General features: G+C 34.8%; 2 protein-coding genes across 3 annotated transcripts in view; one reads left to right on the top strand and one right to left on the bottom strand.

Annotated features, from left to right (window-relative positions):
* The first annotated feature begins 616 nt into the window (after window positions 1-616).
* On the top strand, window positions 617-4,640 carry LOC123561369 (uncharacterized). The gene is made up of 2 exons (XM_045353684.2): window positions 617-1,040; window positions 3,504-4,640. The coding sequence occupies exons 1-2, from the start codon at window positions 848-850 to the stop codon at window positions 4,040-4,042; spliced, it is 732 nt and encodes a 243-aa protein (XP_045209619.2). The 5' UTR covers window positions 617-847; the 3' UTR covers window positions 4,043-4,640.
* A 5,386-nt stretch (window positions 4,641-10,026) lies between these two features.
* The window catches only part of LOC123552279 (tyrosine-protein kinase ABL1-like), a 51,987-nt gene continuing 34,193 nt past the window's right edge, over window positions 10,027-27,820 (bottom strand). For both annotated transcript variants that reach the window (XM_045341815.2, XM_045341825.2), the window contains 10 exons: window positions 27,030-27,180; window positions 26,245-26,392; window positions 25,330-25,602; window positions 24,312-24,396; window positions 23,630-23,807; window positions 22,719-22,903; window positions 21,048-21,200; window positions 20,104-20,193; window positions 18,617-18,709; window positions 10,027-17,991 (listed from right to left, as the gene is read on the bottom strand). In XM_045341815.2, coding sequence (XP_045197750.2) covers window positions 15,764-17,991; window positions 18,617-18,709; window positions 20,104-20,193; window positions 21,048-21,200; window positions 22,719-22,903; window positions 23,630-23,807; window positions 24,312-24,396; window positions 25,330-25,602; window positions 26,245-26,392; window positions 27,030-27,180 — 3,584 coding nt within the window. In that variant the 3' untranslated portion in view covers window positions 10,027-15,763. The remainder of the gene's footprint in view (window positions 17,992-18,616; window positions 18,710-20,103; window positions 20,194-21,047; window positions 21,201-22,718; window positions 22,904-23,629; window positions 23,808-24,311; window positions 24,397-25,329; window positions 25,603-26,244; window positions 26,393-27,029; window positions 27,181-27,820) is intronic.

Genomic DNA, 27,820 nt, shown 5'->3' with positions numbered 1-27,820 from the left:
ATTTAGCACCATGTGTGGTAAATAGCATTTAGAGAAATAATTCAATCATAAAGTTTTATTTATTTAGCGTCCTCATCCCAATTTTAAAGAGCCACAAAAAAAATCAAATTAAAAAGGTCTATACAGTTATTATTTCTGCTTTCATATAGCATGTCAACGACGCTGTCGTTTCTTTCTTACAATTATACACTCAGTTCCAGAAAAAAGTGTGCACTTAGTTTTCTGTTATTTTTTCTCGGTTATTTTCATGAAAACTTATAATGTTTGGTACCAAAATTTAAATCGGTTTGTAAACAAATTGGTGTGCATTTTAGATTTTGAGTTATACCTGAGAGTTAGTGTATGAAAACATGAAACAAAAACGTCGGGGAATTTTTTTAAATATTTAAACTTAAAAAGTGCACACTTTCTTTTGGAACTGAGTATAAAAGAAATTTGCTGTATATGGTTTTATGATATTTAAGCGTGTAATTGCGACTTTTTATTAAAACGGTTAGGTTGTAATTTAAATAATAATGATAGCACTGTACTTGTTACAGACAACATATTGCAAGTTTTAAATGTGTAGTTATCTTATGAAAATATGAAGTATTGATTTAAGCACACTATATATAGTAAAAATAGAACATAAGTTAGCAAATGTTGATGAATAACGTACATAGTAAAATGTATAAAATAATGTTTCTGTTATTATGGTGTTTTTCTTTTTCTTTTCTTTTTTAATCACATAAAATCTGGGTCTATTTCTGACTGATGACGCATCTTCATCACACGAAGATGTACCAATCTCATAAACATCTTATCAATTAATACGTCTTTGTTTGTAAACATTGACTAAATAGGCGAAATGCTACGGTTGCGAGAAGGAAAAATTGAGAATTTTCAAAGTTCATATAAGGGTTATCGGACAAAAACTTTTTGCTTGGGGCATATTTTAGCTTGTTTTATTTTGAGAATGACGAAACTGGTGATTCTAGGGCTAGTGCTTTTGGTATTGCCCGAGGGATATGAACACAGGAACATTCCGCTGTCACTAAATGGTAAGTGCCTCATTTGTACTTCTTCTAATATCTGGTCAACACAACTTCAATAATTTGTAATATCATAAAAATCAAAACAGTTATTCAATGAATTTGCTACTGTTTTACTACACTGTAAGTATAAGTTTCAGTGTTATCTTGATTGATAGGAGAATGTAACCAACTGGTGGCGATATCTCTTTTAGTGACAGCTACTCCCGAGAAGGTTTGTTTTTATTCTACTATTCTTGTAATCTTTTGCTTGACTTCACTTGAAGGTGTACGAACATCCCGAACTGGAGTATTTTCTCTGATTTTGTACCAAACGTGAACATAATGCAAAAAGAAACGAAAATAACAAACTTAAAAAAGGACACAATTTCCACTTGTGTAAGACTTGAATTAACTATTATATAAACAAATGCTTTGAATTTTTGGAGGGGTTAACTGCAACTGCAATCTCGTTAAAATAGAAATCCATTCCAATTTCTCGGTCGTGGGAAAAAAAAGATGACCTCAGATTGTTGTCACGCATGGGGCTAGTGAGATTACTATAAATGGCCTAACCCGAACTTTCCTAAGAGTTCACAATCCTCAGTTTCTATAAATTTTATCATTTCATTCTACTTTCATTTGGGAAAGAAGCTCGACATTGTCCTGTGTATATAACAGTTAATGAAACAACGATTTCATTAGTAGATTTAAGATACTAGACATTCTAGAATTCATATCCGTTTGTTTTTTTATTGTTTTTTATTTTTTTGTTGTTGTTTTCATTCCTTTTAATTTTGTGCAATGTCGACTATAATAACTATACTATAATAGTGATGTTAATAATAAAGTCTTTAGTACGAATTTAGCACTGTAAGTGTTCGTTATAAAAACATATTTTCGCTGTCTCCTTCTGTCAACAAAAACAACTGGAAAGAAAATTGTTTCTTAAACCAGTATTGCTCCATCACTATTTTTAACATGCATAAGAATATATAATGAAGTATCTGAGAGCTGTACTCAAAAAGAGTTCTGTCTGTGTTCTGCAGCAGTGTGTATATTACTTTCAATATTTATAAATATATATTCAGTTTTATAAAACTATCTTACTCATTTGACAGGAGCACATAATGCTGTTAATCCAAAAATACATACCATTCAAAATATGTTGTTGTTTTTTCAACAATGATTGCACTACTTTGATACAACTGCATTACATGTAACTAATCCCTGTTGTCTTCAACTTTATGTTGAAATTAATTGTCTTGCTTACGGTATGCATAAATAATAAAATCTGTAAAAAGATCCTTTGGAAGATCATTTGTGAGTTTCAGCCATTTTTTGCCGACTCTGATTTTTAGCATTTTTACAGGTAAAATCATAATCAACATAAACGACTGAAACTCACAGGCGCAGTGTCATGTAGTGCTATTTTGTCAAATGCAAGAGCAGTGACTCTGCTCTGTGAATCCAATGTCAAATTTGCACATGCACAACTTAATCTTGTAAAGTTTCACGCTTTTACTTATTTAATGTGTATCTCTTGTATACATATATTTAATAAAGTGATTATTTTTGTGAAATTATGGTAACATCTAACTACTGGTTGAACTGAACTATGTGTTCTGAAAAACTGTGAAAGGCGTGTAAATATGAATAATATTATCTTGATATGTTCAGTCTAAAAGTCTGATACTATTAACCTTTTAGAGAATAGAAATTGCCCACCCCCAGAAGATGACCATATTTTAACATGCAGATGGGCCCATCTCAAGATAAAGTATTTGTTTAAATTCCGTTTACTGATCATTAGGCTCTTATTGATTAGCAACCACCATCATTTTTTTTATCTTTTTTCTGCTCCAAGTGAATAAAACACAAACTCTTCCGGTAAAATCAAGAATGAAGTTGAGTGATGGAACCTGTTCCAATATACTAACAACACTAATATTATTTCTGGTGTAAAGATACCATGGGAAGTTTGTTTTGTGCTGTAAAACAACAATGTAATTTTTTTTAAATAAAAAAGGATATAGGTTTCAAAAGTCAGTGTTTCGAGAATATGATCAAACTAACTTGATGTATTATCAAATTACATGCTAAAATGTATATGGTTTTCATTTATTTCCGCTAAAAAAAGATAGTATTGGATTTCTTAAGTTAACTTGCATTTTTCTTTATACAAATACGTGTTATAAAGGTTTTGCTGTTTATTTTAAGGTGTAATCTGCTCTGTTTATCTGTTAGCTGATAACTCCAGTTATACGTTGTCGAACCATCAGCATATAAGCCTATTACAACGTTTTGATGTTTATCAAACCTAAACTCACACTATATTTATCGGAGAGTCCTCAAGGAAGGATCTATACTGGAGGCCTTGTTATTTATAATATATCTTTATATATTTTGACTGTATGAATCTGCCATCAGATCGTTGTATTCTATTCAGATTTATTGTAACATTTTCATGTGATTTTATGTGTCTATTTTCAGGCAAATTAAAACGGCAACAGGATGCCGATGAGGTTCCACCTCTTCTAGAAGACGCAATACAAAACTCATGGTCTCGCTTTAAACGTGCTCTAAGAAAGACTACGGACAACGACGATGTAGATATTTATACATCACAAGAGGCACCACAAGCACCGCCTCATTCACATGAACATGAGGATCCTCCAAAACCAGCACCGCCTCATTCACATGAACATGAGGATCCTCCAACACCAGCACCGCCTCATTCACATGAACATGAGGATCCTCCAGTACCAGCACCGCTTCATTCACATGAACATGAGGATCCTCCAGCACCTGTACCACCGCACTCACACGAGCATGATCGCCATATTTTGGATCATATTCTTCATGAGATACATAACGGTCACGTGACACAAGATAAGATGGACCATTGGTGGCGAGAGATACAGGATGCGCTCAACAAGGGTACCCTGACAATGGATGAAGTCCATCAATTGATGGAAGCTGTAGGACATACATATTCCCATCATGACGAAACTTGTTGCTGGTTCGGATAATGTTGATAAATATCTGAACAATTTTTTTTTATTCAGATGTTTCAGAATGTTTAACTCATTAATATTTGTTTCTTAAGATAGACTTACCTTTTAGATAATTGCTGTTGTTTTGGATTCATATGTTCACTAGGGTGTTGTGGTATTTTGACATATTTATCCTAGAGAGATTGCCTTACTGGTAGCTTCCTACATTTTTTGTTATGATACTTAGTCTGTAAATTTAGCATTGAGAAAGAATGTGTTTATGTGTTATCAAGGTACTACGTCATAAGAAACAAACAAGCTTAAAATGTCTAAATGTTTCAAAGTCGCTTATATTGCACACATGTAATTGTTTCGTAAGAACGTGATTTAACTCTTTCTAATATAGATCTGTTATTGATGTTATTTAAAAAAATGTTTTAGAAGGAGAGTAATAGTGTATTGACAACCGATATCACGTGTTATTAAATCACCTTTTCATATATTCATTTCCATGGCGAAGACGTATAATTAAGAAATGGGTTTAAAGTATTTTACCGTTATGGCATCTTGCGGAATGCTTTGGTGCACAAACCAATTCGTCGATATATTCTGCGGAAAGCCTGCCAAAAAAACACTCATGTCTTAGCACTTGTTTATATTCCGACTTATTCAGTACGAAAATACTGTTACTGGATATGATATAATAAGCTTATTGTCTTCATGCTTTGTTTTTCGCGATCTCTTTCTGTATTCTGCGATATTATATAACAGCGCAGTAATAGTAATTTAAACGTTTGAAATGCATTTAGTTTTCATATTTATTTGAAGTGTGTTTTATATACAGCTTAATAGAAACAAGGTAGACAGTCAATTTGGAATTCAGTAATCTACTACTGGGTATTATTACCTTTGAATCATTTGGATGTCATTTCAAAGACATTTCTTTCAGTTATTGACAAGAATAAACGTTTCCAAAGGGTTTACTGTAAGATTTAAAAACTTTATATAATGATAAGTAATTTGGCTTTTCTTACCTTATTAAACGGCTTGTCCAGTTTGATTTTGTTATCTTTATATCAAATATCGTATGCTAACATCAGACATTATTCAACCTAAACCGACCGTGCCTGTTTATTTTCGTATTTTATCATACCTGCGTTTTGCTTCGCTACAAATATCTATAGGAAAACTGTGATCGTGTTTCTAATTTAGTAAGAAACTTTTGTACCGTCATCTTGAACAGCAGTCATCTTACAGTTCGTAACTTTGTCACCTCTTGCCCACAATCTGAATGTTTACCGTGTGCTGTTTAGCTCACCCGAGTCTGAAGGACCTTTGTGACCTATTGGAATCAAGTGACAGTCCGTTTATACGTCAATATTTTCTTCAAACGGCTTCTTCTTCGGAACTACTCGTTGGAATGTAACCAAATTTTGCTAGAATCATCCTCTAATGGTGACCTAATATTGTCTAAATGATGGCCATAACCCCATTGGGGTCTGGGAGGCAGGGTCCCTAAAAGTGTATAATAAATTTCATCAATCGTCTTCTCCAGAACTACAGTAGGGAATTCGTTCATGTATGGCTAAAAAGGTATCTCTAGCTTTAGGGATTCAAAATTTTAAAACATTTTGAGATTATATGTTGCCATAGCAATAACATTTGTTGACGAAGCTACAAAATAAAATTACGAACATATTCTCCATATTGCCAGCTATGCATCTACAAGCTTCATGAAAATATTTGGTACTTTGTGACGGAAAGACAGGGGCGGCAAACCATAAGTACACAGGAGAAAACATGTCACTTTTCCCGGTTCTTGCTTTTACTTATCATCTGTACGCCAAATACCCCTATGGGACCATTTGTTGAAGGTCCATATAAATGCTCATCAGAAAACGTGTAAAGGTGTTTTCTATATTTAGCTCTTGTGGCCACTAAATGGAGACAAATGGAACAATTTGAACAGATTTGAGAGAGGTCCATACAAGGAGGTTACAGACCAAGTTTAGTAAAGATTCGTTTATGAGAACGTGAGCTGCGTGAGAAGAAATTGTTGGAATCTAAAAGGGATCAAGCTAATGAACAAATGGGACAGACAGACATTCCATCAAAGGATACTACAGACCAATTTTCATGAACGTCCATCAGCAAATTATATGAACCGATTTTTTTTTCTATTTTTATCAATGGCGGTCCCTGAAAGGGGTCAAACACAAAATTCAAAGGGGTTCATGACGCTACTGACCAATGTTGGAAAAGATTCATTAAGTGGTCCTCCAAAAGACGTTCTTTCTAGCTCTGGCAGTCTCTAGAAGGGACCGAGCAAACTTCTTTTTTTTTTAAATATGAGAGAAGTCTATGCAGGGATATTACAGGCAAAGTTTGGTGACGATCTATCCAGCAGTTCATGAGAAGATGTTTTTAAAGTTTTGTTTTAGCTTTGTTAGCCCTGTAAGAGGCCAAGCGAAAGCTTTTGAACAAATTTGAGAGACGTCCACAATAAGGATGGTATAGACCAAGTTGTATGTTGAAAGTTGGTGAGTGTCCATCAAGCAGAAGAAGTGTAAAAAAAAAATATTTCTAACTCTAGCATCTCCCAAAAGGATCCAAGTGGAACAACTGAACAAACTTGAGAGGCCCATGAAAGGAAGCTAAAAAGTTTGATGAAAATCCATCAAGTGGTTCCTCAAAAGTACTGTTTTCGGTTTTTAGCTCCGACTTATTCTAAATAGGAAAAGGGGCCGAGCGGAGCCATATGATCAAACTTGAGAGGTCTGTGCCAGTATGCTAACGATCAAATTTGGTGTTATTATGACCAGTACTTTGAGAGATGTTTAAGCAAAAATATTGACACACAACGAAGGATAGGTCAATGTAGATTAACTTCGTCAACAAAATATCCTGAATTCCACGGAAGGTGATAATTTTATGAATTCAAACAACTACATGTATGCGTGTTTAACTAAATGTACTAAATGTAGTGTCTGCTTAGAGTGTGGGAGGTCGGGGTTCGATTGCCGGCGGGGTGATACCAAAGACGTTGAAAATAGTTCTGGTGGTTCCCTTGCTTGACTCAGTATTTAAAGGGTTGCACCAAGAGGTAAAATAAGCCATAGGAAGTATGTTACTGGATACCTTGACGGTCGAACAAGAGCTTTGTAACACATTTTGTCTGATGGTCATATGCAACAGTAAATTAAACTAACATTCACCTTTAGAAAAAGTACCGGGTCTGAGGTCATTTAAACTGAATTTGGAGACCAGTCTTTGAATATAGCTGTGTCGCTGGTCAATTTGAAAATTGTTCTCAGAAACTGCAAATCAAACACCTTGAACCTTGGTCTGCTAGAGGTTAAGAAAAATATAACACATTTCTTTCATTGGAAGAATTTTACTTCAAGAGTTACAAAGCATACTTAGCATCTAATAATGCTAAAGATATTTCTTTATATACTGGAATCACATTTAAATGCTTGATATATATACACTGTTTTCTATACATTACTTATACAAAATCTGTACATATTACATAAACGTGAATATATTCAAATGAACAAATACTCACTCATTTACTAAATCCAAATAAAGCATCTGACCAAAAACACCTCCTTGAGTAACATTATGTCCGCTTTTCCTCTTGAATAACTTTTCTACAAGGGACTACAATCTATGGAACTACCAGAGTATTTTCAAGGACAGAAATGTTTGCTTTTTTCTGGGGAAGATTACATACTGCGATTTCATTAACTTCTGTGGAAACTAATTTCATGGACTTCATGGTAGTCAAAAAACTGAATATTCATGCTCACGAAATTAAATGATTTCACAGAATGTTATTTACATGTACATCTACAATAATTTAATGTTTTCATAAAAAACAACCTAGCAACTATGAAATCAAACTATCAATTGTATCTTTCAAATTTAACATTTCTTGTTTTTATTAACTTGCATCTATATTGAGAGAAACATTTAACTGTTCTAAATCAAGAACAAAATCTTAGAAATATTAAACTAGGATTGTAAGTTATTTTCATGGTTGGATAGTCCGTGCTTCTGAAGACCATACCAGTAGTTAAATAAATTCTTCCCTCAAATGGACATGTTTGAAGACTTAGAATGCATTTGTGGTCAAAATGAGATGGCTTAAATTGCCTAAATGTATGATGCCCTTATGATAAGTCCTTCACGAGTTCTTTTGTAACTATTTGGACAACCTATTGGTGTAATGTCTGCATATCTTACTGCAGATACTGCAAATTCTAAAAACGTTTCTATAAATCCCTAAGCATGGGGAGATGATGCAGATGCAGAAGTTAGTCAAGTGAAAATAATAGAGGTTGGTCTTTCAAACTACAAGGTATCTGTACCTACTTACATTTGTCTTACATTTGTTCACAGAAAATTGAAATTTTAACAGAACAGAATTTAAACCTGCAAGTTGATCATACCAAAAAAACAACATATTCTAATAAAAAATGCACTCAGCTTGTGAATAATGAAACCAATTGCATTTATTTTACTAGACAAATATTAACATTTAAAACAGGAATGGTTACCTATATGCATTAACATGTGTGTCAATGTATTGAATTACCAACCTCTGTTATCAACCTGAATATGACTGACTTCTTGTGATGTTATGACATACATTTGTATAAATCTATGGCTTCAACCAACATAGTATACAACCTTTTAGCAAGTATTAGAATAAATTACACAATATTCTTCATACATTCACACTTTCTGGTTATAAATTAGTTAAAATAATAAACACTTAAAACATTCTTTAAAAAATAGTTTCAACAACAGTGACAAGGTGTTTTAGCTTAACAAATATCTTTCTGAAATTCATTCTTACGAGTAAACATGGAATTAATTAATCGTGCTGGCTAATTATGTTCTATATAAGGAATATATTCAGTGTACTTGTTCTTTACAAAAATAAACATCTACAAATAGTATATTCCATACTCTGGAAGAACAATTCAATCAGTTTCATTCTGTTTTTATACTGAATTCTATATATAGTACAAGTCTATGATGCAGAACTTATTCAGGGAATACTGCTAGAGCAACCTCTTTACAGAATACAATCTGTTCATGGAATATTCTCTGAATGGACTTGATTAATATGAATAAAAAAAAGCAGAATATATTCCAAATCTTAACCGAACAATCTCCTTGATTTGTCATTTAGATTCTGCACCATTTATACCAGACTTTAGAACTGCATATAAAATAATCAATATTTTACACGACAAATGACCTGCTAAAAATTAACTGAACTACACTTAGTGCAGAAGTCAGTCAAGTAACTATTTGGATAATAGAGAGGTTTTTGAAATCAGGGCCAAAAATCGTGCTTTATATACACGTGGTCTTGATTCAGACCTTATAATAAATGGAAAACATTTAATTCAGAAATGACACTTTAGCATAGGAATTTCTGCATTACAAAAGACATAATAGCGTAAATTTCACAACTGTTAACTGCATTTTTACTACACATGTTAAATGTACTTGTTAAACCTTAAGTAAAGTTCTAAACATGTTAATTTACCAGCAGCATAGTTATAAGATGATTTTCTACTCATACACATCTTGAAGTTGAAGTCTCAACTTCTACTATCTTCCATAAAATATATTGTTCTTGACTGTTAAATCCTCAGCTTTCTTTGGCATGGTACACAGTGCCATTATATAAAAGCAAGCAGATATTTTCTTTAAAACATGACTAGAAAATTATAATTCCTGGTTACTGGCAGCTGGGGAAATCAATTAAACAGGTTGCAGTACGGTCATTATCTATAAGGGACAAAACTTTTGAAAAAGGAATCTATAATAAGAATAACTGTATGACCTGAAGGTTCTAATCTTTTAAACTCCGGAATTCTTCTTCTGTAAAACTTTAGCCTGACTTTTTTTTCGTAAACTGCATGTTTCTACAATTGTGATGTGAAGTTCTGTCTAAGATTGGTTTAGTCTAGGTTGGTTCGAATAAATTCATTTATTACATGACTTCTAAATTTCAGACTCTGTACTTCAATGAATCAGTGCCTGATCAGACAGATTTCAATCAGAAATACTTGGAGAGCACACCATAAAACAGGATGTTTAAATGGATATTACCAGACTTAAAGATGGCACACAGACAGATGTGTACAAATGACATTTCATAATCATGTGACCTCTACTTATTCTTTCATGTTTCAATGTCAGAAACCAGTCAAAAAAACTGTTGTTGTTTGTTGGGTTTTACGTCGCATCGACACAATTATAGGTCATATGGCGACTTTCCAGCTTTGATGGTGAAGGAAGACCCCAGGTGCCCCTCCATGCATTATTTCATCACGGGCGGGCACCTGGGTAGAACCACCGACCTTCCTTAAGCCAGCTGGATAGCTTCCTCACATGAAGAATTCAACGCCCTGAGTGAGGCTTGAACCCACATCGATGAGGGGCAAGTGTTTGAAGTCAGAGACCTTAACCACTCTGCCACAGAGGCCCCAGTCACAAAAACTGTAACATCCGATTGGTTCATTTTGAGCTCAGTCTTGAAATTGACCAATGGGCTACAGTTTGTGACTGGTCTCCAAACTCAAGTTTCATAATTCAAGTGAGCTATAAATTATAACTTTATGCATAAATATTTAAAATTATATTACATGTAAAACACAGATAAATGATATAAAACAATATTACTGTATATTACAGATTTAAAAACAAGGAAAGAAGTTCTTCAAGACAATTGATAACACTTATACAAATAACAAACATACAAAAACAGTGAGTATTATGTAAATTCGTAAACTTTGTTAACACAGAAAGACTTGTTAAACCAAGAACCAGACAAGCGAAAAGATCAAGTAAATGGCTTTTAAAACATATGTTAAGTATTAAATTATATTAAATAGTCAAATATCTTTGTTTCCTTTTATGTCAAATGGACAGAACTTAGGTCAAGGAGGTTTTTGGAGAAAAACCCACTGTGCTTTCTGGATATTTCTGGGATACAGGCAGGCTATTGGACACAGCTACCCTCCTTCCTTAAGCTGGCATGACAGTACCTCACATGAAAGAATTTTAAAGGTTATATAGACACTCTTATCAGGCGACACAATACAACCAAATTGTTTAAACCCTTATTTTAACCTGTCAAAAAATTTAGGAGGCAAGTTTCATTAATATATAAAAAAAAATTATGTTTACAAATGAAACTTGTCTTTTTCTTTATGGATTTAGGAAGATTTAAAAGGGAAGGAAATTTATTTGAGAAATGTGAATAATGAATGTAAATGTTTACCTAACAAAGAGAACCCGTAAAAGTAATCGCTGTTAATACTCAGGTACATTTATAGTCTTATCCTTTAATTTCACCAGGTGACAAGTTTTATTAGGTTTACCAAAATCTTTTCCATTACCCCATCCTTCCACCCCAATTTTAGAACTGTAAAAGTGCTGTATTCTTCCATAAAAAAAAAACATAACATATGGCAAATGTGATCATTTTTGGGATCTACAGTGACAGTAAAAACTCTACACCTGTTTTATAGAGAAGACCATTAGCACCATGATTAAATAACAGTTTATAATTAAGACCCCATCAAACTGACAAAACATTTCTCAGATCTATTTGTCCAACTACTCAAAAAGAAAAAACAAAAACAAAAGCACTCTTGCTTTAATTCACCAAATTCCCCCCCCCCCCCCCCTACTTTGTCCAATATAAATATCCCAGTTCTTATCATTTTTTTCTTGCTTCCCATCTTTTCCACAGGAAGTTAGAATTAAATGTTCAGTAAGTGGCTATATATGGTAAGTTTATACTAATTCATTTTAAGTCGATTGTGAAGCAAGTTCTACAACTTATATTAATCACTCTCGACACCCCATTCCTGATGGAATCCATCACCACGAGGGTATGAGAGAAGAGAAGCCAGTTTCCCTTTTAGTGCTGAGCGCCAAGCAAGGGAGCTACTGGTACCATTTTTCACACAACCACAATAAAGTAAAATTTTAAGCTACTTGACCACAATTTTGGTGGTTTTCAAACAAGCTTGACATTGGAAGTACTTATGACACTAACAAATGATACAGTGTGAGAAAGTAACTGTAATAGACAACAAAAACCTTTTCTATATTATTTCAAAAGCATTTGTAATGGTTTACTACAGTCTGCATAACATTTTTGGTCATTTATTAGCAAATCTTGTCAATAAATTTGTACAACTGGTCACTCCAACAGAACCCAAATTTCACTAATATTTTAGAGAAATTTTCATTCCAAAATGTGTGAACGAGTTTCTTTAATTTCTGCTTGTTCTACCACAAGTCAGACACTTTGCTTGCAATTCTTTTATTACACATTTTGAAACTTAATATTAATCATATTTAAACACAGCTCTGTAAGTTTCTGTATGTAAACAGTAATAATTTCATGGAAATATAAACACCCATATCAGCATAGGAGTTCTGGTTTAGTTTTATTTTCAGTTGCATAATGTCATGTGCTTTTTGCGAAATTTCTTTTTCGTAATCAGAAACTTTACTGTCAGCATCGAAGTGCAACTATCAAAGCACTTGATTTTATTCAAATTTTACTCCAAATATGGAAAAATCACAACACAAATGTATTTACCAAATAAAGTTTGGGATTGATTATGCTAGTAGGTTGATGTTATACTTGACTAGTAGCCTTAAAACTTGCATAATTATGTATAAAATGTTCTTTTGGTTATTTCGTTTACATCAATCAGCATTAGCATTCAAAATTTTTATTTTTACCAAAGTGCAGAATTAATACTACCATCTTGATATGATCTTTGAATTAATCTATTTGGTATCTGAGCCAAAGTGGTCTAAGTACATATAGATAAAGAATCACTTAGAACATTTTTGCACTCACCCGTCGATTTTAAGTAGTGCAATAAATGAAACATTCAGAAAACACTACAATTGTATTCTTACGAAAGAAAATTTGACAAAAATAAATTAAGTATGTGACATCACGACGTTCACATTTTTATTTATCTTTACACACAACCACAATGAAGTATCATAAAAATGTTATCAACATTTGGTATAATAAATACATTTCAAGTTTGGAAAGTGGAATTTCTGGTTACTCACTCAAGTTACTCAAACACGCGAACATTGTAAGATGATAGGAAAAGACAATTCACATCAAGGAGAAAAATACAACTTTCAAACAACTTTTACATGTGAAACATTACTGTGTAAGTACTATTTTGGCTACTGGCTGCTATGAATACTGAAATTTGTCATCGCAAACCTTACTTCTGAACTGCATCTTTATTTGAGCCCCGTCATGAGAAAACCAACATAGTGGCTTTGCGACCAGCATGGATCAGGATCCATGCTGTTCACTAATAGTTTCTCTAATTGCAATAGGCTTTGAAAGCGAACAGCATGGATCCTGACCAGACTGCGCAGGCTGGTCTGGATCCATGCTGGTCGCAAAGCCACTATGTTGGTTTTCTCATGGCGCTGCTCATTTCTTTCTCTCAAATACTGTGAAACCATTAGATTTCTAGGGGGGACTAAAACATTTTTGGCCAAAACCACGAAATTAAATGATTTCACAATATTTGAGTTTACATCATAATAATGTACTGTAATGGAATTTCAGATCTATACCTGAATATATCAAAAACTACTAATATTGATTCAAAATTTCATTCAAATCTCCCAATCAAAAATTTATGTTTGATGAAGAGGCTTACTGTTTTGTTTTGCTGAGGAAACAAACGAAACCTTAAGACATATATACCAACCTGAAAGTGGTTAGTATTTTACATCGTCTAAAATATCTGTCATACATTCTGCCTAATTTACAAATATGTCTGTCATTCAGTTGCTCTTCCTGAGGTTTGTTATCCCATGCATTCAGCACTTTCAAAAGTAAATGTAGTTCTGTATGTTTGGATCTGGGTTTTTTTTCTGCAAGATAGATTTTCACTAAACCTTGGGTTTTCATAACTTGGAAAATGCTTTGGAAATCTGGCAAATAAGGAAAGTCAGGCTTGATTTTTTGTTACAATGATTTGAAAAATTTGGACTACATACAAGTTTTTATAATTGGATTCTATTGGAAAGATGTAATCTTGATGGCATTTTCATAAAGAAGAATTTTTCTTTAATGTAAAATTCAATTAATTCTCTCAGTCGTAAATAAATACAAGGTCTAAAATATGTCGAAATAATGATGAATAAAGATATCTGCAAATTTGGAAATATTAAATGTGTCAAAATTTTGCATTTTGTATTTTATCTTTATAAAGACAGTAACAGCTGTTTTCATAAATTTAGTTTCCAATCGCCATTTATTTATACAATGAATTTCATTTCCATAAAAGCCAGACTTTATTGTACGCTATCTTGATCAATGACAACGCACCATAACTTTCGGTATATCAAACATGCAGAACCACCTTAAATGGTGGATTAGCTTTTCATATTCACATACATGTAAGATTTTCAGCCTCTTAAGTGGTTCTTTGTTCAACTATAAAATCACATATTGAAGAACATTCTTTTTTTGCTTAAACACCTGAATGTTTATCGAAATGAAGATTCACAAGCATTTTAACCAAATCAAACATATTTCATTTGTTACAAAACATACAAGCAGACATTATCAAAACAGTAGAAAATCTCCAGAATCCTCCAGTCATTTGATGACAGGAAAAACATGTGACTTGTCATGTTAAAAAGGACCACTTAGTCAATGGTATTCTATCAAAAAAAAACAAAAAAACCTTTCATGTAAATCAGCCTAATTTTTCCAGTGCTAATGGGTTACAACCATAAAAGTTTTGCCCTTGGCTTAAGAACTGATATAGATAACAGAGAAACACAGCCATGGCATCAGTAACTCGAGTACCAGCAGCTCGGGCGTCAGTAACTCAAGTATCTGGGTTGACTCGAGCAATTTATGTGGTCACTGGCCAGTCTTCTTATATTTTTATGTTCAGAGCACTCAAAACTCTGCCAGCCAACCTCAAGCTATCAGTGCTCAACTCCACCTGGAACTATCAACTGTAACAGAAATTTCAGAACTTACGACCACATGGCCCCTCTTAATGTGACAAATATAAAAGCACTTTTCGAGATATACACATTCCCAAGAACTAAAGGAGACTGTTTAACAGGCTTGAAAATAAAAACTGTTTCTTTTCACAATTTGGTTAATAGAAGTGTATCAAAGTTTACCTTGTGCATGTTTAAATATGCAATCATTTTGTTTTCTAATATACATCACATTTAGTAACATTGAGTTACGTATAATTAGCATAGTCAGCACAATCCAAGATCACTATTTGCATTAAGTTTATTAAAGTCATTTCCAAAGAACACTAGTACTTTACAAAAGTATTAAATAATATTAAAATAAATTTAATATCACATTCTTATTTCAGAAAATAGAGCACCTGCAGTAAGAAAATTTAGATTTTATAAAACTCAAGCACCAAAATTTTACAGGGAATACACTGTAATGGCTAATACCCTGTTCTGTATGCAAATACATAGAAAACCCAAAATATGTTGACAGAACTGACAACCTTACAAATTTTTTGAGTCCTGAAATACCATAAAAACCAGCATTTCATATTGACTAAGTATCTTTTGGAAATGACAGTATTAAACGAAAATTTCATAGCAGCTAAAATTAACTCTAATTAACTAAAAAAAGAATACATTAAGAAGTATAACATCTAAATATAATGTATTTTATCTTTGTATAACTTCTATGATTTCTTTATTCACTGACTGGATATCACCAAGCAATTTTCCTCCACCAGTCGGCGAGGAGCTCGTAAAAGTTTTCAAATTCTGTTGCTGCGACTGCAGTCGGGACAGCAGTTCTTTTGTGTGAAATTTAGCATGTGGAGGTAAACTGTCTATAAATACAGAACACATTTCGTAAAAAGATTGCATTTCCTCGACAAGTTCCAAAAAATTCACACTTGATTTGTTCCCTACAGTTGATAAAGAATCTATACACAATTTCAACCTATCTGAAGCACTAACTATGGTTTCCTTAGTAACTGGTTTTTCAGTTTCATCGTCGGCATTTTCGCCATTGTTAAAACTTTCTACTACTGATTTGTTTGAGGTCGGGGTACCAGCCGCAACTGGTTTAAGTCCACTTATAATTGGTTTATCATCCTGACCACGAGGTTTGTTTGGTACATCGGGTGGAATTTTCAAGTTCTTTTCATCTTTGAAGGAATCTCGTGCCGGTTCCCCGCGCTGAAAAGGTCTAAATGAGCTAAATTCAGATCCAACCGGCTGAAATTTTGCCACTTTTGATAAAACTGATGCATTTGAATTAGAATCCCCTCCAGCTGCATTAGCTGGATCGCCCTCCCTCTGAAAATCTTCAGCGGCAGAGCCAGATCTAGGTTTCTGTTGAAATGGAGGCCGTAACGGAACTTTATGTTCTATCGATCCCCTTGTTCTAGGGTCAAATACTGAATCGGGGCTACTTACAAGAGTGGACTCACTTGACTGACTTTGCGACAACTCTTTTGGACCTTTCTGTGCAAGTTTTGGGGAAGAAACTGGTCTTTCTGGAGGACTATGAGTTGTATGTTTATCAGGTTCCTCTAATTTTAACACATTTTCAGTTTGATCTAAGAACAGTCTTGAGAATCTAGGACTAGGTTTTGGTCGCTGATCACCAAGAGGTGATTCTCTCCCTTCAATGGGAGGCTTAGAGCCTGGAATAAGGTCCGATTTTTGTCGCTGTAGACCGCTATATTGAGCTTTTGGATTATCTACTATCACATGGGAAGATTGAGATTTCACCACTGCAGAGGGTCTTATGTTCGATTCCTGTTGTATTCCACCTCCTTCATTATCCCCCCTAGCACCTAACGACCCCGATATCACCGAGGCCACGCCTACTACCCCACTTGCAGTCCCGGCCATGCCATGCTGAACACCGTTAGGAGGTAAAACAGGACACGAGGAAACACTAGCGGTATCAGTTCCTGAGTCATGATCCTCTACCGTAGATAATTCCCGGTGTTGCTGGGCAGCAGCATCACTTTGCATCGAGGCAAGATATTCACCAATTCTAACGCCCTTAGGAATGGTACCATATCTATTTATAGTCTGAGCTACATTATTTACATCCAATTTCCCTACAGTAACTATTTCCTCGCTTTCTGCGTCCATACTATGACTGGTATTCAGTTTTGGACGTTCTATACGTTTCTTACGTAGACTTGCAGACTGTGGCAGCGGTAAAGGCACCTTTGGATACTGTTTTCCACGAAAACTTGTTGAAACCTGTAAACTCTCCTCAGCTGTACTAGTTCCTATGTCTACACTCCTAGTACCAGCTGACTCATTAGCTGCTTTATATTCCTGTTTAATCATCGGGTATGAAAATTTTCTACCACTGCTTCGAGGGTCCTGCCCCTGGGGCATTCTGGGAGATTTAGTGTCAGTTGATCGCGTAGCAGTCTCCGTATTTATCATATACTTAGACTTGTCAATTGCTAAATGCTTCAAACTGTCACTACTGCCCGTTCCTCGCGATATACCCGAATCTTCCATACCAGTTCGGATTTCACTGCCCTTAGCTCCGCCACCTTCTTTAGAGTTATCTGCCCTTTGAAAACTCTTCTGACTTGGCGGCATTTGTGGAATACGTGGAGCATTAATAAATTCACTCAGATCTTTTGTATTTGCAAAGTTATTTGACTCGAATGGATATTCTGGTATAGTGTTACTTTCAATTTTAGCTTTTTGCTTTTTCATCTTGGATTTCAATTCAGATTCGGGGCTTTCCTCTTGTTCTTTTATGGCAGAAACTGTCCGACGTGGGGGCGTTGGTGCCGAACCTTTTTTGCGCCCGCCAGATTTACGTCCTAAGATATCACTAACTTGCTGAAGGCTAAAATCAGTATCAGGGGGAAGAACTCTTCTACCAGCAGGTGGGGTAGGTCCTATAAAAGACAATATAATTATTATGGAGCATCTAAATAAACATCTTATCAGTTAAATATTTCTGGGATTCTATATAGGTGGTGTTTGTAATAATAAAGAGGCTATGATTTTTACGGGATTGCCTATCTTTATATTTAGTCACTAAAATATGAGAAAAATCTCTAAACTGTACACGGCACCATTCTGCTAATTTGTTGCAAACATTTAGAACTGAACTAAACATTACTAAATAGCTTTTAAATATCAAGCTTACTATGTCTTACAAGTAAAATGGTTTTGAAGGTTCTGTTGAATCATTATTATTCATGGCGGATTAATTTTCGTGGATTTCGTGGTTCAGCTCATAAAAAAAAAAAATATAATAGAATGACCTAAACTGCTACTGAAGTGTCTTTACTAATACCTAAATTCACAATCAAAATGCTTTACTTATTCAGCATCCTTGTAAATTGCAAATAAATCGAGCTGTCAAAATTTCTATTTTAAAATACAGAACTGAACAAACTGAATCAGGAAAATTTAGGTAAGTTTCACTAGTTGTCATAAACTCTATCATCTATCCACAACAATAAGAACAGCAACACACTAAATAAAACTCTGTCATAATAAATCAGTACAATATACCTGCACTATGTCTACCATCACTACTTTCAGAGCTTGGGGCCCGCACCTTCTTACCACTTCCTGGGTCCGTCTTCTCCAACTCCTTCTCAACTTCTGAAATCAAAACAAAATATTTTCAGCACAGTGACATAGTTACAGTTCCCCAGAACATGGTGTGAAACACAACCGAAGCAAGAGATGTCACTAGTAAGTGATGCCCCAGAAGTACCCATGCCTGTGGGCAAGGTTAAATATTTGAGGAGAAACCTACTACCCGATTACGGTCAAGGGTAAATTCAGGGTCTGTGGGTGCAGGTGAATTCAGGGAGAGTACCCTTGCCTGTCTGTGAAGGTAAAATTCAGGGGCAGTACCCCTGCCAGTGGCAGAGGGTAAATTCAGGGGGAATGTCCTTGCCAATGGAAGAAGATAAATTCAGGGGTAAGTATCCTTGCCTATGGGTGAGAATATATTTAGGGGGGAGGACGCTTGCCACTGGATGATGAAAAATTCAGGGAAGAGTACTGTTGCTGGCGTGTTAGGGCAAGGGTTTCTGGTAAGGGTAAGTGTCCGTCCTAAGTGACCTTGAACTTGAAGCTACAGGCCTGATTCTTGCGTATCACATCACGCTTAAAATATTTGTAAAGTTTCACTGGAATCCCTTGAATTGTTTTAAAAATGTTTTGCTTTTCACTTAGTGTTTTAGATGGACAGACAAAATGTCTGAATGCTGTAAGATTTCCTTCAGGGTCTAGAAAAATTTTTGAAATGTATATAATATCTATGGAATTCTCTGTACCATAAACTATGCACTAATGTAATCAAAATTTGTCCAAATAGCATAGATCACTGGCAACATGCTACAAATCTATCAGATCCAATGATTATTGTGACCTATGGTATCATGGTACTTTTAGAAGAGTTCTTTGGCATACCAGTGTGTTTGACAAGAAATTGTGCATATAATTTTGTTCTTTAAATCTCTGGTTATATCAATGATGATAGTCATCATCATGTGCCTACGAGTATATTCAGTATATAATATCACACAATTTGTATGTACTTCTATTATCACAACCAAAGGTAAAAACATAGACCAATTACTTAAAACTTCGCCAAAAACACTTCTACAATTTAAGCATGTCTTTCAGAAATGAAATCAAGCTCCTAAATGTGAATAAATACAAATGCTTTCATGGTTTGAAATTACCAAAGAGCATACAGTCAATCCTGTGTTAAACAACTAGCCAAGGGAGCAATGAAAACTAGCTACTTACAAAAGCTGAAATTAGAACAGAAAATCAATATGGGAAGTAAGTTGACTTGCTGCTTAAGACAAGTGGCTGCTTAAAACAGGTGGCAGCTAAGACAGGTACAACTACATACTAATCTCCTTGTTAACTGAATTTCAAGTATGCCAACATGTCATTTTCAAGGCTGGTCTCTTTAAACAAAGAAATTCACTGGGATTAGCAAAATTTATGTCAAACCTTAAAAGCTAAAATCTTACCTTCATTTACATTGGTTTTATCAAACATGTTTTCTAGGGACAGTAAAATATCATGAAAAGTTGGCCTGTCTTTTGGGTCCCATTGCCAACCTGAAATATAATGTAAACCAATTTAAAAGATTTAATATTTATAGGGTGCACAGAAATCTCAGCCTCATAGTTTCTCAAAGTTTCTGAGCTAAACTCGTAAATTGTCTCAAAAACTAATAAACTTTGACTAAACTGTGATAATTTACAGTTCTCTGTGAATTATTAATGGTTACACTATTGACTGCACCAAACAGTACAGAAATTAGGCCTTTTTGTTTAAAACTGTCAAACCTGGGTTAAAAGACATCGTATAAATAGTAATATCTAACTTTCACATTTCAATATTTACAGTATTTATAATTGTGAATAAGGACGACCTGCAAATAATTTGTTTGTTTTGGGTTTAGAATCTTTTCAACTGTGTTCAGTTTTTTTCACAATAATTAAATTTAAAGGGTAAGGGCAGTCATTAACTTAATCCTGTTTTTGGATTCTGCACTAGCCGTTCCCCACAAAAATAAATGCCAACTTCCCCAAACATGGATCAGGTGGGGACTAAATTACTCCAAGTGAAAAAGTCTTTTATCAAACCACACAATGTCTTTTTTATCAAAATATCATAGAAAATATATGCCTCTACCCCATATCAAATACATAGTTCTATGATTCGTAACCTGCGCTCTCCATATTGAGCTTTACAGGCTGGCAACATGCAAATAAAAGATCTCGCACACCAAGGTGTGGTCTCTACCAGCAGGTTTGAATGTTCTATGTCTTAACTGAATTTTTATTTTTTAAGTTCTAATACACAGAATACTTCTTTTTAATCCTTTTACCTAAGTCTGGCTTACAGTGAATTTCATTTAGTAATATGATGGGCAATATTTCAAAATACAATACACAAAAATTCTTACATCTCATCATAAGTTGGTAGATATGAGCTGGACAACCCTGGGGCCGTTCCATCCTGTACCCCCTCTCTAACAAGTGGTACACCTCTGTGAGATCCACTCCTGGATATGGGGACATACCATATGTCGCCAGCTCCCATAATAATACACCAAATGCTGAAGGAGAAATGAAGACTGTTTAAACTGAGCAGTGGCAGATTCGTGTTGGTTTGAAAAGTTTTTACTTACAAAGGCATGAGTAAGACTGGAAAGGAGATAGCTGCCTATGCAGAAAGGTACGGTACAATAGTTTGCTCTTCAGTGGTAATACTGTGTTTCCATTAAATATACAGCAGACTGTTCACATATAAGGTTTCACTGTCTTTTAGTTATAAAATGCAGTTAGTTAGCAAATCTGTAAGTGGCAACATGTTACTGGCGAGTAAATGACAACTTTCCTAACATGTATCAGCAGAGGAAAATAAATGACTGTACACTAACTGTCAACACAATTTTTACTTCACTCTTGGGTAAAACTCACAGCACAATGATTGGTTCTCTTGTAAGCTCCCTACAAAGCTAACCACACAGCTACTTGAGCAATGGTAATAAAACTTGAGGTTGGGGACCAGTCTCAAATCTCTGGCCTCTGATTGGCTGATTTTGAGCATATTTTGTAAATTGACCAATGGCAAAGCTGCATTCTCAGACTGGTCTCCAATCCAAATTTTACAACCTCACACCCTGATTAACAGCCAGAACTTGAGGTCTACACTTGCATTTTATTCAATAAATATTTTTTGGCATTGTGATAAGAGCTAGAAGACACCTATATTTAGAGGTGACGATGAAACTGTTAACATCTATCTTTAGATAACAGTTTACACTTTAATGACAGAAAGTCAAGTATTATTTAATGTAACTATGACAAAAGTGCGAAAAGCCAATCATAAGTGCGTCTGAGTATTTTTTCTATATATCACATCGTCTTGATTCAGCTGTTGCAGTCTTTGTGCAGACAATTGATTATTCAAAATAGGTGGTGGGAAGATCACTTTAAGCAAATGCCACCACCACTTTATCAAGTATGAGTGACAGCGTGTTTTCTCTAGAGTTTCTCTTTTCATTATTGAGAGAATACACACTACAACTGACATCTGATAAATATTTCAGACATTCTGAACAAAACCTGAAATTTCCTACCAAGTTATTGTTCTACAGGGAGGTCTGGCATAAAGTTTCAACTGAAGAAAAATTTGAAGTCATGAAATTTCTGATAAGGGTAATAAATGTGTCTTATAGATGCTATTTTACTACATATCAACATATTTTTTTTTTTTTTTGGAGAAAAGGTGAAACAAAGGAATTTTACAATTCAGTTTCATCTGGAGAACGGAAGTACAACATTTTTGTCCTTTCATTGAAAAAGAAATCAACAAAGGTAAGAGTGGTTAAGGTGTCGGTCGCTCTACCTAAAAAGTGTGGGTTCTTCCTCTACCAGAGTTAACACCATACTTTCTCATATGACACAAGAACTGGTTTTACTGGTGATTCATATAAACTTATATCTTTTATCACTTCTAGCTATTAAAAATAAATGAGTATAAACAAAACTAAGCAAACAAAAGAAAATATTCTTGTCTTAAACAGTACAGAAAGTTACTGCAAGTTAGTATGAAAATAACATTTATTTACCCCACACATCTGATTTTGTGGAGAATCTGTTGAATGCTAGTCCCTCTGGCGCTGTCCATTTGATGGGAAATTTGGCGCCAGCATGAGCAGTGTATGTGTCATCCTTCATCAACCGAGCCAGACCAAAATCTGCAACCTTCACCAGATGACTGTCTCCCACCAGACAATTTCTCGCTGCTAAATCCCTATAATAAATACAATTACTTGCTAAACCCATGAATTTTGTTGAATCTCTAAAAAGATCAACATATTTTCGTATCTTTTTCCATTACTTCTAACTCTATGAACTATAGCTTTACAATATTTCTTGAATCCTAATCCCTGTGTGTTCATAACCATCCAAGGACCAACTGATCAGACCTGGGTTAATTAAAATTGTAATTAATTGCAAATAAATTACATTTCCCGATAAACTGAACATAATTTGTAATTTTTCAATTACATGTAATTGTAATTTAACAGAACACTGCACAATGTAAATGTAATTTAATCAATTACATTTTATGTAATTGACCCCAGGTCTGCAAATGATGCAAAATTCTTTCATGCAAGGAAGCCATTGACCTGGCTTACTAAAGACTGGTTATTCTTCCCTGGCATATGCCTGAAATCATGCCGAGCAACACTTTGGGTCTTCCTCCACTATTCAGCACATAGTGTGGTTTAGAATCAAACATTTCTTTAAATCAGAACAATTAGCTGCAAAAACTTGCTTTTGAAGGAGACTTGTAATATCTGTAATGGCTTAATTTTCCCTAATATTTGGTACAACCACAATTCATAAAATCAAAACAGTTATGACATTTAAGTTCAATGACCTCTGAAAACATTTCCTGTTGCAGGATGTAGATTTTTTTGCATGCTCAACTTTATTAACGTCCAATTGTCAATAAGAAAAGATGCAAACATACCTATGTATAAAGAGTTTTTCTTCTAAATATGCCATTGCCGAGGCAATCTGTGTTGCCATATACATCAATATGGTTGGTCCAATATCTTCTTTATTTCTGCCACGGAGAAAGTCTAACAGATTGCCCTGAGTCATAAACTCTGTGACAATATAAAATGGTGGTTCCCTAGTGCAGACACCTATAAAATACAAATTGAATCAACTTTTATAGTGGAATGTGTTAAGGCCACAGGATCCGTAGCAACACTATTACAGATAACTAGATTTTCTTTCGAGTGCAAAGCAAGGCACAGGTTCAATGTTCATACGTATGCCGTTGTTTGTGTTGCCTTTTGGTGTAGGGCTGATGGAAACCAGACATCAAATAGATTGGAGTTTAGAATTTGGCAAAAAATGGCAAATAAGAAGCTAAATTCATCAAATCTTCTGGTGAGGAGAATGTAAAAACTTCTCCTCAAAAGAATTCATCAACATTAAGACACACCATTGCCATTAAATGAGTTAATATATTATGCCTAGACACCTTAAACTTTCACTGATAATTTAATTGCAGTGAACATGAATCTGAAAATAGCAATGTTAATGAACTTTTTAAATGTGTCAAAACAGGAGTAAACTGATGCTACACAACCAAGCCATGCCAATAACTGCTTTCCATTTTTTTCAGGGTCAAGAGTTCTTACCTAAAAGCTGGACAAGATTTGGATGTTTCATAGCTTTCATAATTCCAGCTTCTTCTAAGAAATCTTTTAATGCCATGGTGTCTTCCTGTAAATGTAAATATAACCATAAAGATAATCACTTAAACACGGTGTTACTGAAGTTGTGCAATCAATAAAAGAGAACAATGTGAGAGACTGTTAATGTGAAGTATATGTGAGTATACAGAAGCATTTGTCCCAAATTCACCAGATAATTATGGCACTGATTGGACAATAATTTCAGTTATTAATTGATTAATAGACAATAACTCTAAAGCAAAGTTTCTGAAAAGACTTGCTGAAAAACATCATTGTTTCAAGAAATACAAGAAGCTGCGTTCAATAAACGCTTGATGCCCCCAGTGGCAGCATTGTCGATAGATTTTGCACCTAAGTCCAAAATGAGGTCAAGGTCAGGTGATGTTTGAAGATGAGGAATGGTCACAGGTTACATCTGCATTAGTATCAAGTCATTATAAGGGGTATTGATGCTAGACAAAACGGTCCTATTTGGTTAACCTCGTACGGACTGACGAACAAACGAATGAACGATGGACGGACAGGACAATCACTATATGCCTCCCGCATCAGTAGATGCTGGGGGCATAAAAATTCCATTGTTCCCTTTATATTTATCTACTATAACAACATGACCATGGTCAAAGTGCACAGTAATCAAATCTGACAAACAATTTCTTTCAACTTATTCTTCCTTTGAAAATTATTAGTAGAAGTCTTCACTGTTTTGAGTAAGATTTTAACATCATTTTCAATGAAATCACCTTGTTACGAAAATAATCCTGCTGGATATTTAACCAACATTAACAGCATATGACAACCTTCATGCAAGTAATAGAAGTAGAAAGATAACTTGATAAAACCTTACTTAATACATCCTCTTTAAATTTAATGCAAATTCGCACAAAACTGGGAAAAAATACATCAATTTTGCACAAAAACAATGAAATGAAATATAATACAGTGTGAGGCATCAACTTACCTTGAGAGTTTTGACAGCGACAGTTTTATTGTATCGTTTCCACACCGCTTCGTATACATCACCATACTGACCACCTCCGAGTCTATGTTTCATAGCAATCTCGGTTCTCTCTATCTCCCAGCGGTCCGGTTCCGGGCTCAAACCAAACACTGTGGGTTTGGTACGTTTTGGTGCAGGGTAGAGTAATGTAGTTACAAGGCCGTCAGAATGTATAGAGTGGTGATGAACAAGTTCTGCTAAGGTGTTGAATCTATGATCCACTGTCACATATACCTGGTGGACAAAAATAAAGAGTAATTTGTATCTACAAAATATTTCAAAATATAGTATCATGGAAAACTAGAGATGCTTTTGAAAAAAGCGCATGTCTCCCTCAACTGCCCTTATCAAAAATGTCTAGTTTCTCTGGATGGTCTAGACGAGTGGATCCAATTAGATGGTCTGGACGAGTGGATCCAATCAGTAATTCAAGGGCCATAATTCAAAAGTGCCTGGGCAGATTTGGCTAGTTATTAAACTTGGCTGAGGTCTCACGGTCAAACACATTTTGTTCAAGTTTGGTGAAGATCGGATGAGAAATGTTCGACTTAGAGTGCGGACAAGCTTTGTGAGAGACACACAGACTGGAGAAAATCAGTATGTCTTCCACACCACTGTGTGGTGGGAGACATAATTATATGAACTATTTACTAACTGTCACCACTATTTAGTGTTTCAAACAGCACTGTCTGTTTTACAGTTAACTAAATAGCCTTAAATGTATCCTACTTGGCTGGGTAATGGATTTTACCATTTTCTTTAAGTACACAACTTGTCCTCTTTTTAAGATTATTAAATAAAGGCAAGCTTTGCAATACATTCATACTTCAATTTTACAGATGTTGTGAGTGGAAAAACATGACTTCTTCTAAATACCTTTGCATCTGAATCTTCGCTAATTCTGTAGTGATATACACGACCCTCATATCTAACGGAGATTGACCTCTGGCCGGGACTACTTTCACTCTCCCGCACAAGGAAACTGCCATTTATACCACTACTCAATAAATACTCTGAAGCATTCCTGAAAAAGCAGAATAATATATGTAACTTCATGGTAAAACAGTTAATCCAGGCTGATAATTGACAAAATGAAAGACTCCCTGAGCTCGACCTCTGCCCTTGTCCATACGCCTCTTTTCTGTATGGTATAAGCTGAACATACTATTGTAGCATGCTAATAGCTGCTTCATACCTAGTCAATCTGCACTAGTGTATTGATTATTCAGAAATCATTCTCTCTCCCCCTCCCCCATCTCCCCCGCACTGCTTATCTGCTTATTCTGATAAATTTTCAAGTGTAATTGTAGCAGTTACATATTTTTCTAACTTTGCAATATATCCTGCTAAAATGTGATCCTTGACCATGGTACCAGCTACATTTGTCAAAGTGAAACATCCAAGCTTGGTACCCAAACTATATTTACCAGAAAATCATGACAGCAGCTTAAATTATCAAGATAGTTTACAAGTGCAATATAGTTGCTTAACACTCAGCTGGTCAATCTCTCCTAAATCCTATGACAAAATCTGACCATTGTACCAGCTCAACCTGTCCAGGCGGTTCACAGGTGCAATATAGTTGCTTGGTAGTTGCTTTGTGAAATATAACTGCCCCGGTGAAAAGCATATTCTTCAAGCCATATTCATACACCACATACCTAGAAATCTGACCATGGTACCAGCTGAACTTGTCCAGGCTGTTTACAGGTGCAATGTAGTTGCTTGGTACCCAGCCAATCTCGCCAGCCTTGTTCTTTACTTCACACCATTCACCTCCTTTGTTATACCCCAATATAGTCATCTGCTCTCCTGCAAAAAAAAACAAAAAAAAAACAACTTTAAATTATATACTAGCAAAATAACCTTAAATTAAATATTAGCAAACTTGAAATGTCAGACACAAATACCCAAATACTTCGTTTGGTGAAGTATTGTGTATTTCAGAATCCTACACCACAGCTCAATGCCAACCAATTTAATAATAATATAAATGGAAAAGTCCAGTAGCCCAGTGTACCTCAGCTTGAATTTCAAGATGGTGACAGGGTTCTTGAATGCCACACATTGTACTGTTACTGCAGTCATGTGAGCCAAGGCAATTGAAATTCCCACCATGCACCAAGAACTTCTAAGCAGACAAGGTTTTCTTTAGGCCAAAACACATATAGTCAGGAAAAACACCGCTTGCAAAAGTATGCCAACATGTCTGGGGCATTAAAACTGATATTCATCGATCTTACTTTCAGTTATAAATTTTCCACTTTTTTACTTTTAGAATCAAGGGATCCAAGAACCATTTAAATAGGCTCCGATACCTCTTGCAAGCTTGGTACTATACAGCTGTTGCAGCTATTCATACCTGAGAGGCAACAGAATACTGTAAAATCCTTCAATTTCTTGGGCATTTTGGTTAAAGCCTAAATTAATAGGATATTTATTAGTTTGTGTA

The sequence above is a fragment of the Mercenaria mercenaria genome, chromosome 15 (genome assembly GCF_021730395.1).
Source record: "Mercenaria mercenaria strain notata chromosome 15, MADL_Memer_1, whole genome shotgun sequence".
NCBI classification, from domain to species: domain Eukaryota; kingdom Metazoa; phylum Mollusca; class Bivalvia; order Venerida; family Veneridae; genus Mercenaria; species Mercenaria mercenaria.
Note: the sequence above shows the minus strand (reverse complement) of the source record. Positions and strands in the feature narration are given on the sequence as shown.